Below are 17303 nucleotides of genomic sequence, written 5' to 3'. Positions count from 1 at the left end.
TAGGACTGAGATAGGAAGAAATTTCTTAACTCAAGAGTGGAGTCTGTGGAAGCGGTTAAGGCCAAACATTGAATTTTTTTCAAGAGATTAGATTTGGTTCTTAGAGTAAAGGGTTCCAAGGGTCTGGGGAGAAAATAGGAACAGGGTACCGAGTTAAATGATCATCCATGAACATATTGAATGGCGAAGTAGAGTCACATGGCTTGGTCCTGCTCCTATTTTCTCTGTTTTGTATGTTTATGATCAGTCCAGTACCAATTTTACAACATGTACTAACTATAAGGCCCCTCCAGTGTCAGGCCATGGAAGATTTGAGAATCAAATCTCCCCCGTCAATCAGTCAGAAATTAAGATGGCAAACAGTATGGCACCACAGGATCAGGGGAGTCAATGTTTCAGGTCAGGACCTGATGAAAGATCCCGACCTTAAACGTCGACTCCCCTGCTTCTCTGATGCTGCCTGACCTGCTGTCCTTTATCAAACTCCATACTTTATTGACTCTGACTTTCCAGCATCTGCAGTCCTCACGATCTCCACACGGTATGCCACAGTAGCTTCTGAATTATTGCCTTTTATCTCCGAGTCTTGGCTTCAAATCAGCTGAAGCTTTCAGTTATCTGTTCACCGACTCACTCGATGTGCGGCTAAATATTGTCTGTAACGTGTGGCGGAACAATTACAAACTGCTCTTTGAGAAACTGTATCGTGATGTTGTGGGAAATTGAATAAAGTGTCAATAAAGTGTTTATTTCCTGAGGATTGAGGTACCACGTTGATCAGAAGTGAAAAGGAGAGGGAGAGATTTTCTCTGCATCTAACAATGATGTCCCTGTACTGAGTCTGCTGGACACAGATGCCAGTCACCAATATATAATATGGACCGGATCGCACAACATCGAAATTAAGCCCATTTTTGTTACCTTTGGGAAATGTGAGATAGGTGCTAGAATCAGCAGAGCTAGTCTAGCTGTTGGCATGTATTGGAAGAGTTTTGTACACAAGACAATACCAGGCATTGCAATGTTTTACTCTTGAGCTCCATGACCTACCTCATATTCCTCTTTGAATCCATAGCCTTCAGCACATTTCATCTGGGTAATATGCTGCAGCAGGTCTGCCACACGTATGGCTGGATGAAGCTGCCCAGTTTGATAAGGTACATCCACAGGCTCTCGCTTCTTATAGGGATGTGGCTTTCCCAGGTTGCTGGCCTCACTGGTGACTGTGTGATTTTCATCTGCAGGTAAATAGTGATAGTGATAATTAACTGTTGCTTATCCAAGCTGGTTGTAAATGCTCCACTTCCTAAACAAAATGGCCGCAGATTCGAATTAGTCAAACAAAGTGAATCGATGTATCATTTTATGTTTTGCTTTGGATGGTAATTTTAAAGTTGCAGTTTTGCACAGACATTTAGGTAATTGGCATAAATGTGAAATGGCATGTTCACTGAAGGGGTCGAGGGTGTGGTGCTGGAGAAACACAGCAGGTCAGGCAGCATCCAAGGAGCAGGAGAATCGACATTTTGGGCATGAGCCCTTCATCAGGTCCACAATAGGGTTTGATTTTAATGGATGGAGAACAATGTGATCCAATTCTAGATGTGGATAGATAAAAGGAAATGACTACATTTTATTGCAGAAAGGGTCTACCATGTAGGTCAAGGTAGCCTCAGCTTTAATGATTTGGAGACCGTTGTTTAACTTCATCCTTAAATAAGTCATGGAATTAAGGGATATTGAGTTGTACAACTGTAAAATCACAGCATGAAGAATTTTAGTGTTTCTTTAATGGGGATTGGCAGGGATGGGTGGGGGTGGGTGAGGAGCGTGTTGAGTAGGTGTGGATCACATGAGAGAACATGCTTTGATGGGCTGAATGGCATTGCTGTACTTGAGTTTCTTAGGGTTTGATCTCAGCTTGAGACATCAGCTGAGATGTTGGAACTGCACTCAGTGCCAACTGCTGTTCAACGACTCCTGCTGGAAATGGTAAATGGTGGTTTCAACTTGGTTAACGACATGATTGTAGTGAGCTGTGATGCTGCTTCCAGTCAAACAGCCTCTTAACATTAAGGTGTCTGCATCCCCAGCTGCATGATGGAAAGTGTTTCAATGTGGTCAATAAGTTATTGGTAGCAGCAAAAAGTGTCAGTAGATTGAGGAATAAAGGTGCAAAATAAAACTCAATTGAAAATTGATTTTAAGTGAATCATATTTTGCTGAAAGTGAACATTTTATTTGAAACGAGCCACTTTTTCTTGTTTGGGAAGTTACATTATACCATTACCTCATGCAATAGTAACATACTGCAGCCTTAGAATAGTCTCAAATACAGTGAAGTTTCGATGCAAGAAAATTAAATGCATCCCTCACTGTAGTGGTCATGCCAATAATCAAACAGATTACAAATTCTTGGCAAGGTGACCGCCAATAACCACAAAAGTTCAATAATCATACCAAGTACAAGCAACCAATAAACTCATTAATTAAAATGAAATCTAGGTTCAGAAACCATTCCAGCTCTTTTCACTTAAGAGAATTGAGTAGTTAAAAAAAAAATCAGCAACGTTTCCTTGTTAAGCAAAATGCTCTCAGGTCAGATAGGCCAATAAAATCTTTATAATTCAGGAAAGCGGTTTCCTCCTTTTCTCAATTGTAAAGCAAAAATCAAACATTTACAACAGATCCTATCACATTGTTTAGAACACTTAACAAATCGGTTCTAATTTTTGGCCTTGATTTCATTTTTTAAAAAATCACAGCAAGCCAAGTCAATGCACATTTAGAATGAAGATGACATGTTCAATGGCTCTCAAGCTCAGCTTAAACAAAAATTACAATGAACGGCCGGGCGTAAAACATTCAACGGAATATAAAATGGGAAATGCAATTGGGGTCCATCAAGGGTGGGGTGGGAGGATTGTGCGGTGGCGTAGAGGGAGAGAAATGGGGAAGACAGGGTTAACATCTTCAACAATTACTCAACATGCCATGTAATGAATGGCTCTATGAGTTATCACACAGGGCATGAAATGCTATATGTCAACTGCCATGCAAGTCAACACACAACAGAACTGGCCAGAATCGGGTGAGCTGGAAAAGGCACCTCTGGAACAGGGCAAGCAAGGAACTTACCATTTATTGGCACTTTTTAAAAAAAGATACGTAAGAGGTCAATGTGGAGAGAGAAAAAAAGAGGAGGAGAAAAGGAAACAGGGCATAAGCAACAATATTGTGAACATCCTTAAAATGTCTTAAAATTAATTTTATCCGATTTTCTTTTAAAGAATAAACAGCTCTTCACCAGTTCATTATAATATCGATGGAAACGTTATATTATAAATAAATTTGTTTTTATTTGGTTACTACTTAAAGCCTAGTACCCCAGTGGTCCCTTTAACACTACAGTAATTATCTCATTGTTGGACAGACTGCTTGAAGATTGAGGGGATGTTTCAAATCGTCAAATTACTGGAATATTTTTTAGTTTAATATTTTGTGGATCTCAGTACAAATCTATGGCCATGGTCTTCAGAGACAGCTATGACTGACTAATGGTGTGGGGACATTGCATCACAATTTCAATAGCATGTCATGCTCAAGTACCTTTAACCAGCAATTTCAAAAATACCCAGTTCCATTAATTCAGTTTGGATGAAATAAACAGAAGGAAAAAAGAAAAGAGTGGCTGTTTGAAATAAGAGAAATAAAATCCCGAATTTCAAAACATGGAATATTGTTTTTTTTTTTAAAATGCAGTTTGCACTGCTGACTTCAAGATAAGATCAATTGCAAAGTGACGTGGGTGTGCATTTATGTTGAAGGTGTTCTTTTCCTTCGTTTCTAACCCCCCTCCTCCAGCCCCCAATCCTCCTTTCCTGAGGTTCAGGGTTTTTTTCTGGAATACAGTCCCATGGGAGCCAGCAATCTTCCCATGGCTCAAAATGTGGCCATTCTCCACATGTGAGCATTGGTGAACACAATAGCTGAGTCTACCCTCACATGATGTCCACACATGCGTAGTTTACAGGTGTATTCTTGGTGTGGGGGAACAGATAAGAGGGTGGGTAACTGGACAGCAGATAGGAGCAGGAACCCTGGTTGATGTTCTCCTCCCTGACCCATTTATCACACCCCTTTCTTTCACCAGCTCACTCAACACAGACCAGGGATCGAAACTGGGAATCTCCTGGGCACTGCAGCCCAGTTGCATGCCAGCCAATGCATCCGGGAGTATTATTTAAGGGAGATGTGTTAAGTTAATTCGTCTTTGCCAGATAACAAATGCAACACAAGCCACCGTATTAGTTTATTTCATCTCCTTAAATTGCAGTAAACTGGGAAAAAAACAGAAAGGTCCTCACCTAATATTGCAGTTGGCACGAATGGATCTGGTGAGCAGCGAGTAGGTTGACCCAAGTCACAAGGTGGTACCATACCAGAGAAAAAACTGCAGTTAGTTTCATTTTAATTTTCTCTATGCATTTATACCTTATACCTTCATTTGAATTTTTAAAATGAATTATAGTTTGTGACAGAGGAGTGGTTAACCTTCACATCGCCAGATTTGTACTGGACTCTATACCCCTGTAAGCTTGTCATAATATGGTTACATTGAAAATAGTGGAGACCTGGAAGTGACTGCAAGGACAAATTGAAGGGTTAACAATATCTAATTGCAAAATAATGAAAATGTGGAATTAATAAGACAGCAGGATCTAACCTCTATCCAAGCAATTATAATTTTCATTGAAAATAATGACTAATTAGGCATGATTGTAATTTAATCAAGGCTTTATCTTGCTTTGAAAATGAGGGCTCATGGATTGCTGTAATCTTGTTTGCCTTTGGGTTTGGCTTTGATCAACTTGTAATGATTGTAACAAGGTCAACCAGGTGGACCTCAAAGACCTCATAGGGCTGTTAACCTGATCCAATCAAGGAGCCCTGGCTGACAGATATAAACAGGAGTGTTCCTCCCCTTCACAGTTTGATCACACAGCATTGCCTACTGTGAAGGGCACTGCTTGTCACTGGTCACGCGGGTGTTTTCCTTTCTTCCTGGTGGTGGAAATTGAATAAAGATTCATACACCTTGTGTCTCTCACCTGCACACACACAACACGGGTGCTGGGGAAAAAATAAGCACTACCGCAGTTGGGCGGGAGTGTGGGAAAAGGGAAAAAAAATAAACAGGAGTGTTTGGTGATAGAAACTGAATAAAGATTTGTGCAGAAAACAAAAAAAAACAGGGGCTTGGAGAGGTGACTACTGTAGGGAGTGGAGTGTACTATTTCCCCCTCCAATTCTATTTTGATTTAATCCTTGTCCTCCCCTTCACTGTTTGATCACGCAGCAATATCTTCGTTTTAATGGGCATTACTTGTCACTGGCCACTTGGGTGCTTTGTTTCTTCCTGGTGGTGGAAACTGAATAAAGATTTGTACACCTTATCCCACACCTGCACACACACAACATGGGTGCTGGGGAAAATATAAGCACGACCGCAGTTAGTGTAGAGGTTTAAAAAAAAGTGTCAGAACATTTTTTACAAAAACAGGAGATTTCAGAGAGTCTCCTCATTAAAAAAAATATTAAAAATAAACAGGAGTGTTACACATGCTGGTCTGAGAGCTGGCTCTGAGGGAGCTGAATCAGTGTCAAGGACTCTCCATGTGTAAATAAAGGGTGACTTGGTGATGGGATACCAGTCTCTGTGCCATTATTTCAAGCTATTCTGGAGTATTTCTAGATTTACCTTTATGGAGGGGTAGACAGGAACTACACTAAAGACAAATGAAACAGGAATCAAAGTGTGTAGAACTGAACATAGATCAGGTTGTACATGAGCCTTCTGTATGTCCATTTAGTAAACTATCCTCAAATTACTGTTGGTAATATTAATGAATATTATTTTGATGGAGGAATTACTCCATTGAAAATGGACACCACCATTGAAATATCTAATGGCCAAAGTCACAATTTGTAATTTGTAGCTGACAGAAAATAATGAAGTAAAAAATGAGGTCTGCAGATGCTGGAGATCACAGCTGCAAATGTGTTGCTGGTCAAAGCACAGCAGGCCAGGCAGCATCTCAGGAATAGAGAATTCGACGTTTCGAGCATAAGCCCTAGGTTTTTCATTCTTGTGTGTGATCACTTCCACACAGAAAGGTTAAGACGTGTAAAGCTAAAACTGTACATTTGTTAAGAAATAGTCTGCAACTTTTTCTGAAATCTAAGCCTATTACATATTCTAATGACTACAAAATGACAGTCACTAATTTTCCAAAAGTAGTTATTGACTGTCTGGTGTAAAGCCTTGAGCATGTTGTAGAAATATCAGTTCCATTTTCACTTGAACAAGTTGTGCACTATCTTACATGCTTTTAATATGATCCATGGAACATGCATGGGAACAAAACCATAGGATCACAGTTTAGAAAGAAACCTTCATTTGCAAGGCATGAAACCATTAACTTTGAAATCCTGCAGTTAAGATAGAAAGAATTTCAACTTTATTAAGCTGTTCACCTATTGAGGACACGTGAATCAGTTCACAGCCAATGTATTACTTTTGAAGTGGAGTTGATTTGCTGGTTTATAACTTAATTCAAGGGTTTTCAAATGGCAAAAAAAAATTAGTCGATTGCTGGTTGAGGGAGAAATGTTGACCTGGACTCTGGGAGAAAACCTACTTGTTTCATTTTTCTACTGATGGGATGTTTGTAAGGCTAGAATTTATCACCCGCCCTGAATTGCTCTGGAGAAGCTGGGGGCTGAGCTCATGTGATACAGACACAGACGCATTGTTGTGAGGGACGGAGGTCCACGATGTTGAACCAGTGATGTTGAGGGTAGTGAGTAGTCAATTTGGTTTTATCATTATTAGCCATTTCCACTATTGTTAGCTACAGCTCAGGGCTTTGCTAGGCCATTTGGAAGGGCAGTTAAGAGTCAACCACTTTGCTGTGGGTCTGGAGTCCCATACGATGTGAGGATGGCTGATTTCCTTCTCTATAGGATATTGGTGAACAAAATGAAATTTTGCAACAATCTGCTAGTTTCAGGGTCAGCATTACTGATAGCAATTTTTATTTTAGACTTTATTAGCTAGTTTTGAAATCCTCAGTTATCAAGATGAAATTTGAACCAATTTTCGAGATGGTTAAGCCCTGGTCTCTATTATGTTACTGTACCAGGAAAATAGCCAGTCTTTAAATTGTACCATGGCCTCTTGTAAGGCCAGCTGAGTTCACAGTGCTCACACAATCCTGGAAGTATTCTTTAAGCACTCATGGGACATGGGTGTCTGTGGCTTGACCAATATTTATTGCCCATCCCTAGTTGCCCTTGAGATGGTAACAGAGAGCTGCTTTCTTGAACCACTGCAGTCAATATGCTGTAGGAACATCCACAATGCTGTTAGGGAGGGAGTTCCAGGACCTTGACCCAGCAACACTGAAGGAGCAGCAATACACTTCCAAGTCATGATAGTGAGTAATTTCAGGGAGAACTTGCAGATGGTGGTGCCCTGGTCCTTCTAGAAGTAAGTGGTGGTGAGTTTGGAAAATGCTGTCGAAGAAGCCTTTGTGAACTTCTGCAATAGATCTTGTCAGTGGTACACACTGCTGCAACTGAGTATTAGCAGTGGAGGGAGTAGGAATTTGTGGATGCTAGCAGCTTTGTCCTGGATGGTGTGAAGCTTCTTGAGTTGGGAGTTGGGAGTATTCCATTACACTCTTCACTTGAGCCTTTTTGGTGGTCAATCGGCTTTGGGGAGGTCAGGAAGTGAGTCACTCGCTACAGAATTCCTAGCCTCTCCAGGAACTGTTCATCACAGTAAAAAAATGAAGTCATTTTGTGACATTCTTACAACAATCTTTCAAATAATAAGGTAAGTAATTCTGGATTGTTTTGCAGTGCTCCAATCTTATCAGTATCTTCCCTTTCAGTCTGTGATAATGCTGAAAATGTTCTTTTTTTTGGATCATCCCTCCAATTTCCTCCCCTCCGCTTGACTGATTCGTTTGGATTTTAGATTCCATTGTCCCGTGTACTCAAGTACAGGAGTACAGTGAAAAGTATATAATGTCACCACACATCTTAGGTACTAAGGTAACTGGGTACAAAAAAGAACTTAGGTACAAAGTATCAAGAGAAATGAGAGTTAAAAAGTTCAGCATTATTTCACAGAATTGTAGAAAAATAATGAAAGAGGTAATAATCTACGCTAATGTCTTTTGTATTTTAAACTAGGAAAGTAAAGGAATAAGTTAAAAGTTCAACAGTCTTTGATGAATCCTCCACTTATGAATTTTCTTGCTGTGTGTTTGACTGATACTTGCTGTCCCCTGGTTTCTCACTCAAGTGAAAGTTTCTCATGTTTAAAGATTGGAAGTTAATAACCAAAGGCTATGCTATTATTTCCAAGGAGTGTACAGGGAATTAAAAATTACGGGAATCAAAAGTTATGGGCAAAGGCAGTTGAAGATTATCAGAGCCATCGTGATCTCACCGAAATGCAGAGCAAACTTGATGGGCTGAATGGCTTACTTCTAGCCCCTTGTCTCATCAGAATCGAACTTGGATTGTGATGTGTGGACAGGGGTAAATGCAGGATTCATTGGCAAGAATTCAGGAGCAATCTGTTTTAGTCCCTGTTGCTCCCCACTTTCCCGGCTGCAGGCACGATATCATCTCCAGCCAAGTGCTAGCCAACCAAAAGTAAGAAAACTCAACACGGAGTAGACTTAATATTTAGATGTTATTGCTTCTCAAAATATGATATACAATCAGATAATCATAATCCCCATAATAATCCAGTGTTTCAACAAGAATCATTCTGTTTGAAACTGATAAGAAGATTGCTGAATTTGTCTATATTAAGCTGCTGTCTGGGCCAGGATCTGGAATTATTTGATGGTAATGCATTAATTTATTCTGTCAGCCAATGTATTTAGTACTTACATTGTGTCATCTTTTTCCATTATAAATTTCTACCTCAACCATGATAATGAGTTTGAAATGAAGACATCAAAATGAAGACATAATTAGGTGGTTTTAAAATGGAACATGAAGTGTATCTGAATGCTCAGTCTAATTATTCTCCATCCTCCAATCTTGTATTTATTCAGAGACTCCACTTGGTCTGGACTCTCCCAATGCAATGCCATTGTGTTTCTGTTTCCACATATGCTTATCATCATTAAAGGCACCTCTCTCTGTTGTGTTGATCACGATTGGTTCAGGTTAGTTATAGTAAAAAATGAGGTCTGCAGATGCTGGAGATCACAGCTGCAAATGTGTTGCTGGTCAAAGCACAGCAGGTTAGACAGCATCTCAGGAATAGAGAATTCGACGTTTCGAGCATAAGCCCTTCATCAGGAATAAGAGAGAGAGAGCCAAGCCGGCTGAGATAAAAGGTAGGGAGGAGGGACTAGGGGGAGGGGCGATGGAGGTGGGATAGGTGGAAGGAGGTCAAGGTGAGGGTGATAGGCCGGAGTGGGGTGGGGGCGGAGAGGTCAGGAAGAGGATTGCAAGTTAGGAGGGCGGTGCTGAGTTGAGGGAACCGACTGAGACAAGGTGGGGGGAGGGGAAATGAGGAAGCTGGAGAAATCTGAATTCATACCTTGTGGTTGGAGGGTTCCCAGGCGGAAGATGAGGCGCTCCTCCTCCAGCCGTCGTGTAGTTGTGTTCTGCCGGTGGAGGAGTCCAAGGACCTGCATGTCCTCGGTGGAGTGGGAGGGGGAGTTAAAGTGTTGAGCCACGGGGTGATTGGGTTGGTTGGTTCGGGCGGCCCAGAGGTGTTCTCTGAAGCGTTCCGCAAGTAAGCGGCCTGTCTCACCAATATAGAGGAGGCCACATCGGGTGCAGCGGATGCAATAGATGATGTGTGTGGAGGTACAGGTGAACTTGTGGCGGATATGGAAGGATCCCTTGGGGCCTTGGAGGGAAGTGAGTGTGGAGGTGTGGGCGCAAGTTTTACATTTCCTGCGGTTGCAGGGGAAGGTGCCGGGGGTGGAGGTTGGGTTGGTGGGGGGTGTGGATCTGACAAGGGAGTCACGAAGGGAGTGGTCCTTGCGGAACGCTGATAGGGGAGGGGAGGGAAATATATCCTTGGTGGTGGGGTCCGTTTGGAGGTGGCGGAAATGGCGGCGGATAATACGTTGTATGCGCAGGTTGGTGGGGTGGTAGGTGAGAACCAGTGGGGTTCTGTCTTGGTGGCGGTTGGAGGAGCGGGGCTCAAGGGCGGAGGAGCGGGAAGTGGAGGAGATGCGGTGGAGGGCATCGTCGATCACGTCTGGGGGGAATCTGCGGTCCTTGAAGAAGGAGGCCATCTGGGTTGTGCGGTGTTGGAATTGGTCCTCCTGGGAGCAGATGCGGCGGAGACGAAGGAATTGGGAATATGGGATGGCGTTTTTACAGGGGGCAGGGTGGGAGGAGGTGTAGTCCAGGTAGCTGTGGGAGTCAGTCGGTTTATAATAGATGTCTGTGTTGAGTCGGTCGCCCGAGATAGAAATGGAAAGGTCTAGGAAGGGGAGGGAGGAGTCTGAGACAGTCCAGGTGAATTTCAGGTCGGGATGGAAGGTGTTAGTAAAGTTGATGAACTGTTCAACCTCCTCGTGGGAGCACGAGGCAGCGCCGATACAGTCATCGATGTAGCGGAGGAAAAGGTGGGGGGTGGTGCCAGTGTAGTTGCGGAAGATGGACTGTTCCACATATCCTACGAAGAGGCAGGCATAGCTGGGGCCCATGCGGGTGCCCATGGCAACTCCTTTAGTTTGGAGGAAGTGGGAGGATTGAAAAGAGAAGTTATTCAGGGTGAGGACCAGTTCAGTCAGTCGAAGGAGGGTGTCAGTGGAAGGGTACTGGTTAGTGCGGCGGGAAAGGAAGAAGCGGAGGGCTTTGAGTCCTTCGTGATGGGGGATGGAGGTGTACAGGGACTGGATGTCCATAGTGAAAATAAGGCGTTGGGGACCGGGGAAGCGAAAATCCTGGAGGAGGTGGAGGGCGTGGGAACAGACCCTTCGGTCCAACCTGTCCATGCCGACCAGATATCCCAACCCAATCTAATCCCACCTGCCAGCACCTGGCCCATATCCCGCCAAACCCTTCCTATTCATATACCCATCCAAATGCATCTTAAATGTTGCAATTGTACCAGCCTCCACCACATCCTCTGGCAGCTCATTCCATACATGTACCACCCTCTGCGTGAAAACGTTGCCCCTTAGGTCTATTTTATATCTTTCCCCTCTCACCTAAACCCTAGTTCTGGACTCCCTGACCCCAGGAAAAATACTTTGTCTATTTATCCTATCCATGCCCCTCATAATTTTGTTAACCTCTATAAGGTCACCCCTCAGCCTCCGACGCTCCAGGGAAAACAGCCCCAGCCTGTTCAGCCTCTCCCTGTAGCTCAAATCCTCCAACCCTGGCAACATCCTTGTAAATCTTTTCTGAACCCTTTCAAAGAAAAACAACCCTCCACTACCACGCTTTGAGCCAGTTCTGTACCCAAATGGCTAGTTCTCCCTGTATTCTGTGAGATCTAACCTTGCTAATCATGGGGAACCTTGTCAATTGCCTTACTAAAATCCATATATAGATCACATCTACTGTTCTGCTCTCATCAATCCTCTTTGTTACTTCTTCAAAAAGCTCAATTACGTTTGTGAGACATGATTTCCCATGCACAAAACCATGTTTACTATCCCTAATCAGTCCTTGACTTTTCAAGTACATGTACATCCTGTCCCTCAGGATTCCCTCCAACAAATTGCCCACCACTGAGGTAAGGCTCACTTGTCTATGTCCTGTCTTGTCCTTATCACCCTTCTTAAACAGAAGCACCATGTTAGCCAACCTCCAGTCTTCCGGCACCTCACTTGTGACTATCGATGATACAAATATCTCAGCAAGAGGCCCAGCAATCAATTCCCTAGCTTCCCACAGAGTTCTAGGGTACACCTGATCAGATCCTGGGGATTTATGCACTTTTATGCGTTTCAAGACTGTAGAACTATATGCCAAAACATTTTTTCATTGAAATGTTATGGAGCAATTGACAAGTCAATTGGAAACCCTGGATAAATGGATTGTATCCTGGATTGATCCAGCCACTTGACATACTGCTCCAGTGTACTACTAGTACTTGAAGGTTATGGAAAGAGTAATATTTCATTTGTGCTTTCATCTGTTTTCAGTGTGTCACAGCTGTATCCAAATTACTTTAGCTTTTTGGTACCACTCTACAATGTTTCACCACACTTCAGACAGTTGAAATGAAGGCACGATGGCAAGTGTGAATGGAACAGACGGTACTATATATCGGTAATATGAATCCATGTTGGTGATCACATAAACCTTCCACGTGGAGATACAAATAATCCTTATTTTCTAACATAGGACCCAGTAATGGTTCCTAAGTAACAAGTAGATGCCTTGCTTAACTCAAAGAAAGTTCTCTAGGACTGTCTTAATAGCAAGACAGGATGGGAATCTACACATTGGAATTCAGAAAAATGACAACTCTTTAAAACAGACCCTTTAGCGCAATTCGTACATGCCTAACAGATACCATTAACTGATTTACTCCTGTTTGCCAGCAATTGGGCCCATATCCCTCTCAACCCTTCCTATTTCTTCCCAGATGCTTTGTGATTGTACCCACCTCTAACACTTTCTCTGGCAACTCCTTCAGTATGCACACCAACCTCTGTGCAAAAACATTGTCCCTCAGGAAGGTTTTAAAATCTTTCTCCTCTCACCTTAAACCTATGCCCTCTAGTTTTAGTTCCTCTACCCTCATCTTCTGGATATATATAAGTGGGCAATAATTAGGATGACACTGGAAATACTCTTAGTTCTAACTTGGAAGGAGCCCATTGTCAACATTCAGGCCTGTTCAGTTTATCACTACTAGCTACACTGCACCAACTTTAATTGTAATGCAGAAATTCTTGTCACAGTCTGCCCTGTAAACTTCAACTTTCCTAGGCATTTTTATCACCAGCAGGAACGTTGCTTAATTTGGAGAGCTCTATATGCTGTAGTGCACATACCCGTCACTGTCGTTTTTGATAATCAAACATCCTGTCCAGTGCAGACTGAGCCAATACTTTCCAGGGCTGAATGGCTTACTCCTGTTTCTATGTTAAATATAAGTAAAGAATGAAGCCATCATTTGGCTGCCTCTTCCTCTCCCGCTCCACTCTGGTCAAACTAAGCATAGCTTTACAGGTACTTTATAGGTGAAAAGAGCAATAGGAGCGTAAGCCACCTGATATAACACAGCCTTAACTTGACACTTCTTCGCTTTCTCTCCACCTCTTTCAACCCGAAACTCTTCGCCAATACCCTTGACATACCTTAAATCTTGACTGAAAATGGCAGAGTATTATTTAAGTGGAGATAAATTTGGAAATGTTGATGTACAATACAAGGAACCTGGATGTGCTTGCACATCAGTCATTGAAATGGAATCTGCAGTCATTGAAATCAGATTAAAAGGAAAAGCATCACACCTTTCCAACCGCATTAACTTGATTTTCAAATCATATTACAGACTTGACAATATGGTAATCATGATTTGGAGATGGCAGATATTGGACTGGGGTGGACAAAGTTCAAAATCACACAACACCAGGTTATAGTCCGACAGGTTTATTTGGAAGCACTAGCTTTCTGAGCGCTGCTCCTTCATCAGGTGGTTGTGGAGTATAGATCTTATAGATAAGTAATTTCCCATTTAAATGATACGGTTTGGTATTATCCGTGGTAGGTCTTGGAATGTATCACCCGCGGACACAGGGTGACACCTGTATAGCCTTTAAAGAAGTAAACATACTAAGTTGCTTCATAACAGCATAATCAGAAATAAAAACTTGACACTGATCCAAAACATTAGAAAGGTAGTTAAAAAACTTGTCCAAAGTGCCACGTTCTAATCAGGACTTGAAAGAGGAGAAAAGTTGAAGGAAGTGCTGCTTGAAACATGCATCCTTGACCAAACTCTTAGTCATGTGTCCTAATAGTTAGACTTGGCACCAAGTTTTGCTTTACTACATTTTTGTGATGCACATTACAATGTAGATGAATTGTGTTATCTGCGACATCCTCCAGCCCCCCCACTCTCAGTCTTCTACCATTGATCATAAACTCATCTATTTTATATCATATCATTGTTGATGCATATTGTCCATGACATCCATTTCTTAAATCCCAATAGCTAATTTTGTAGGTGGCTTCTCATTCTGTAAGCTACCGTTCATACTGAGTTAACTGTTCGCTATAGAGTGGAAGGATGAGCACTGAAAGCGACCTCAGCAATACTGAAAATGGGAAGGCTGACAGAAATCAAGCACTGTTCCTGTTTTGCATCACTGTCCAGTGACCAGGGATCAGCAAGTTTGGACTTGCTTATGAGCTCTCTACTGTGTTCTAACACCCACCCGATTGTGTCTGTAAGTTTAGGCAGCAAAAGTAAAGGCCAAGCTCTACCGACTCCTGGACTGATGTACTGGAAACACAAGTTCAAACTCAAACCCAGTAGCTCACTTGGATTCAATTAATCATGGTGTCAAGATATGACACTTTCCTGTAGAGGGAAGATGGGAGGTGGGTTGTTTCCTGTGAAATGCAACAGGTCAGTGTGTAATAGTGCAGATATGGTGTTGATAAATAATGAAGTAGCTCAGTTGTCATAAAATGCCATCTCATCTATCTGAATGGAGGAAATTTGTATTTATGTGTGATTTGACCCCTAGCATTATGGTAGACTCTTAACTGCCCTTTAGTCCAACAGGGAGAAAGTGAGGACTGCAGATGCTGGAGATCAGAGCTGAAAAATGTGTTGCTGGAAAAGTGCAGCAGGTCAGGCAGCATCAAAGGAGCAGGAGAATCGAAGAAGGGCTTATGCCCGAAACGTTGATTCTCCTGCTCCTTGGATGCTGCCTGACCTGCTGCGCTTTTCCAGCAACACATTTTTCAGCTTTAGTCCAACAAGTTGCATTCAATGAACAACAAGGGATGATCAATAAGTGCTGGCCTTATCTCCTTGAGAATGAACATTTTTTTTTAAAAAACTGCCTGCCATCCTGTATTGCAGTACCAAAGAAATAAAATGGCTTTCAGGAATGGAGGGGGACAATTACAATGAGGGATAATTTATGGTAACAGGTTGCCTTGTGCGTCATGCTGATTATATGTAGAAAGGAGGGCCTGGGAGCACTCACACTATTTTCTCAATGCCATTTGTATCTGTTTCTGTACATGGAAGCATGTGATAATAGATGGAAACGACATCATTATTCTCAGGGCACTTATACTAATGGACAGGTTGTCAGCATGCAGCAAAACAAAGCTTTAAGAGTGTTATTCTAAACAGGATGATGTGGCAGAGTGCATTATATTATGCGCAAGTAGGAAGAAATACATGAAACTGGAGCTTTTCACTTGTGCAGAACTTGGTAAGCGTTGAAATCAAAACAAGTCTTTGTGCTGCAGGTGATATCAAAACAGGCTTGTATCTAGGGATCAGGCCGATGTTGCTCATGGATACGTGAAGTGAAACAAATGTTTAAGCTATCAGCCCTTAAAGTAGTAGGAATCAACCTTAGCAGTTTAAAGGGAAGACCACTATTCAGAAATACAAGTCAGACAAAAGTGGGTACTGCAGATGCTGGAGATTAGAGTCAAGAATAGAGTGGAGCTGGAAAAGCACAGCAGGTCAGGCGGCACCCGAGGAGCAGGAAAATCAATGTTTCGGGTAAAAGCCTGATGAAGGACTTTTGCCCGAAATGTCGACTCTCCTGCTCCTCAGATGCTGCCTGACCTTCTGTGCTTTTCCAGAAATACAAGCAACCCTACTTGCTACTTTTAAAAGAATTAACATCTTCTTTGGCATCCTCACCAAAGCCTTGTAGAATTTCCTTTAAAAAAAGGTTGTGCTGAGGATTATGTCCATTTTTCCCATTCAATGTGGCCCAAAATGATTGGGAAATTTCCATTTACCAATAACTAATTTTCTGGTTAACAACTGCTAAAGGATTAACATGCACTGACCCAGGGCACGACTTTGTGTGGTGGCATAAAGTGGATATGGCGATTGCAGAAATTACAACAATCAGAGATACTGAAAAGGCTTCTGAACTTGCACCAAGATCAAATCAATTCCCAGGCACTTTTGTTCTGTATATTTTTAAAATTAACACCAAACTATTTAGGCTTTCTCAATGATGTTTGAGCCAATCTGAAAGGTCTAGTTCAACTGCCTCTGAAATGATCACAGCTGGTGAGATGGTAAGTGCCCGATAATTAACCTGACAGTACAGAAAGGAGAACAAAAAGAGAATCACCCAAGGTTCTGCTCCTGGTTTCTATCCAGTTTACCTGCTGGAAGGTGTGGACAACAAGTGAGGATGTAGCTCACCCGTAAAGATCTCAGTGAGAGGGTCAGAAAACTATTGGGCTAATGTTCACACATGGAGAACAACGCTAACACTCACAACTGCACAGTGTTCACTAGAAGGAAGCAACACAGAACTAGAAGATTCTGTGCCTTCAGTAAAGGAGGGCAGAAAACTGGACTGTTTTTTTAGTAAATAATGCAGTTACCCTGTTTATATTTTGTGAAGTGTGCTATTTTCAAAGTGGCATCAATGCCTTCTGTGGCTACATACAGGCCAGAGTTAAACTTTGCATTTATACAACTCATGATTCAGGAATATCTGAAGTTTTGGTTTTGTTGCTAGCTGTGCATCTGTGAAATTGATAAACTGTAGATTTATTTTAACATAATTTTTGGATCTGTGACAAAAAATATATTTAAACTAAGCAGTAAACCTGATCAATTTCCCCAAATGTCACACAGATAGAATGAAACTCTGGCAATTTGAACATGCATGGACACTTGGTAGCAGCTTTAGTATTGGATTTATTGATTGCACCTCATTGTTGACCATGACAACTAAAAGTAAGTTATAAATCAGTTGCAAGATTGCTAAGTAAAGCTAAAGTTGGCACAGTCCTTCCAGCTGCTCCCTCATTAGAGAGATAGAGACAAGTGGTGATTAATTAATCTGAAGGTCACCATGACTCAGGTGAGGGGAAAAGTTGAGAAGGTGGGACCTTCATCATAACCTCAGCCAGTGCAAACAGTGAACTTATGCTGTTGGTGTTACTGTGCATCACAAACTAACCATCCAGCCAACTCAGCTAACTGGCCTTAAAAACCTACCTTAAAGTCACTACAATGATTTGACTAACATTTGAACAGTGATGGGCAAACCAGAACA

The 17303-nt window shown here is 42.1% G+C and overlaps 1 protein-coding gene across 5 annotated transcripts in view; it reads right to left on the bottom strand.

Annotated features, from left to right (window-relative positions):
* Positions 1–17303, bottom strand: part of LOC132815087 (receptor-type tyrosine-protein phosphatase mu-like) — an 888844-nt gene that overhangs the window by 143622 nt on the left and 727919 nt on the right. For all 5 annotated transcript variants that reach the window (XM_060823829.1, XM_060823832.1, XM_060823830.1 and 2 more), the window contains 2 exons: positions 4368–4394; positions 1051–1238 (listed from right to left, as the gene is read on the bottom strand). In XM_060823829.1, the coding sequence (XP_060679812.1) occupies positions 1051–1238; positions 4368–4394 (215 nt within the window). The remainder of the gene's footprint in view (positions 1–1050; positions 1239–4367; positions 4395–17303) is intronic.

The sequence above is a fragment of the Hemiscyllium ocellatum genome, chromosome 4, assembly GCF_020745735.1.
Source record: "Hemiscyllium ocellatum isolate sHemOce1 chromosome 4, sHemOce1.pat.X.cur, whole genome shotgun sequence".
Lineage (NCBI taxonomy): Eukaryota > Metazoa > Chordata > Chondrichthyes > Orectolobiformes > Hemiscylliidae > Hemiscyllium > Hemiscyllium ocellatum.
Note: the sequence above shows the minus strand (reverse complement) of the source record. Positions and strands in the feature narration are given on the sequence as shown.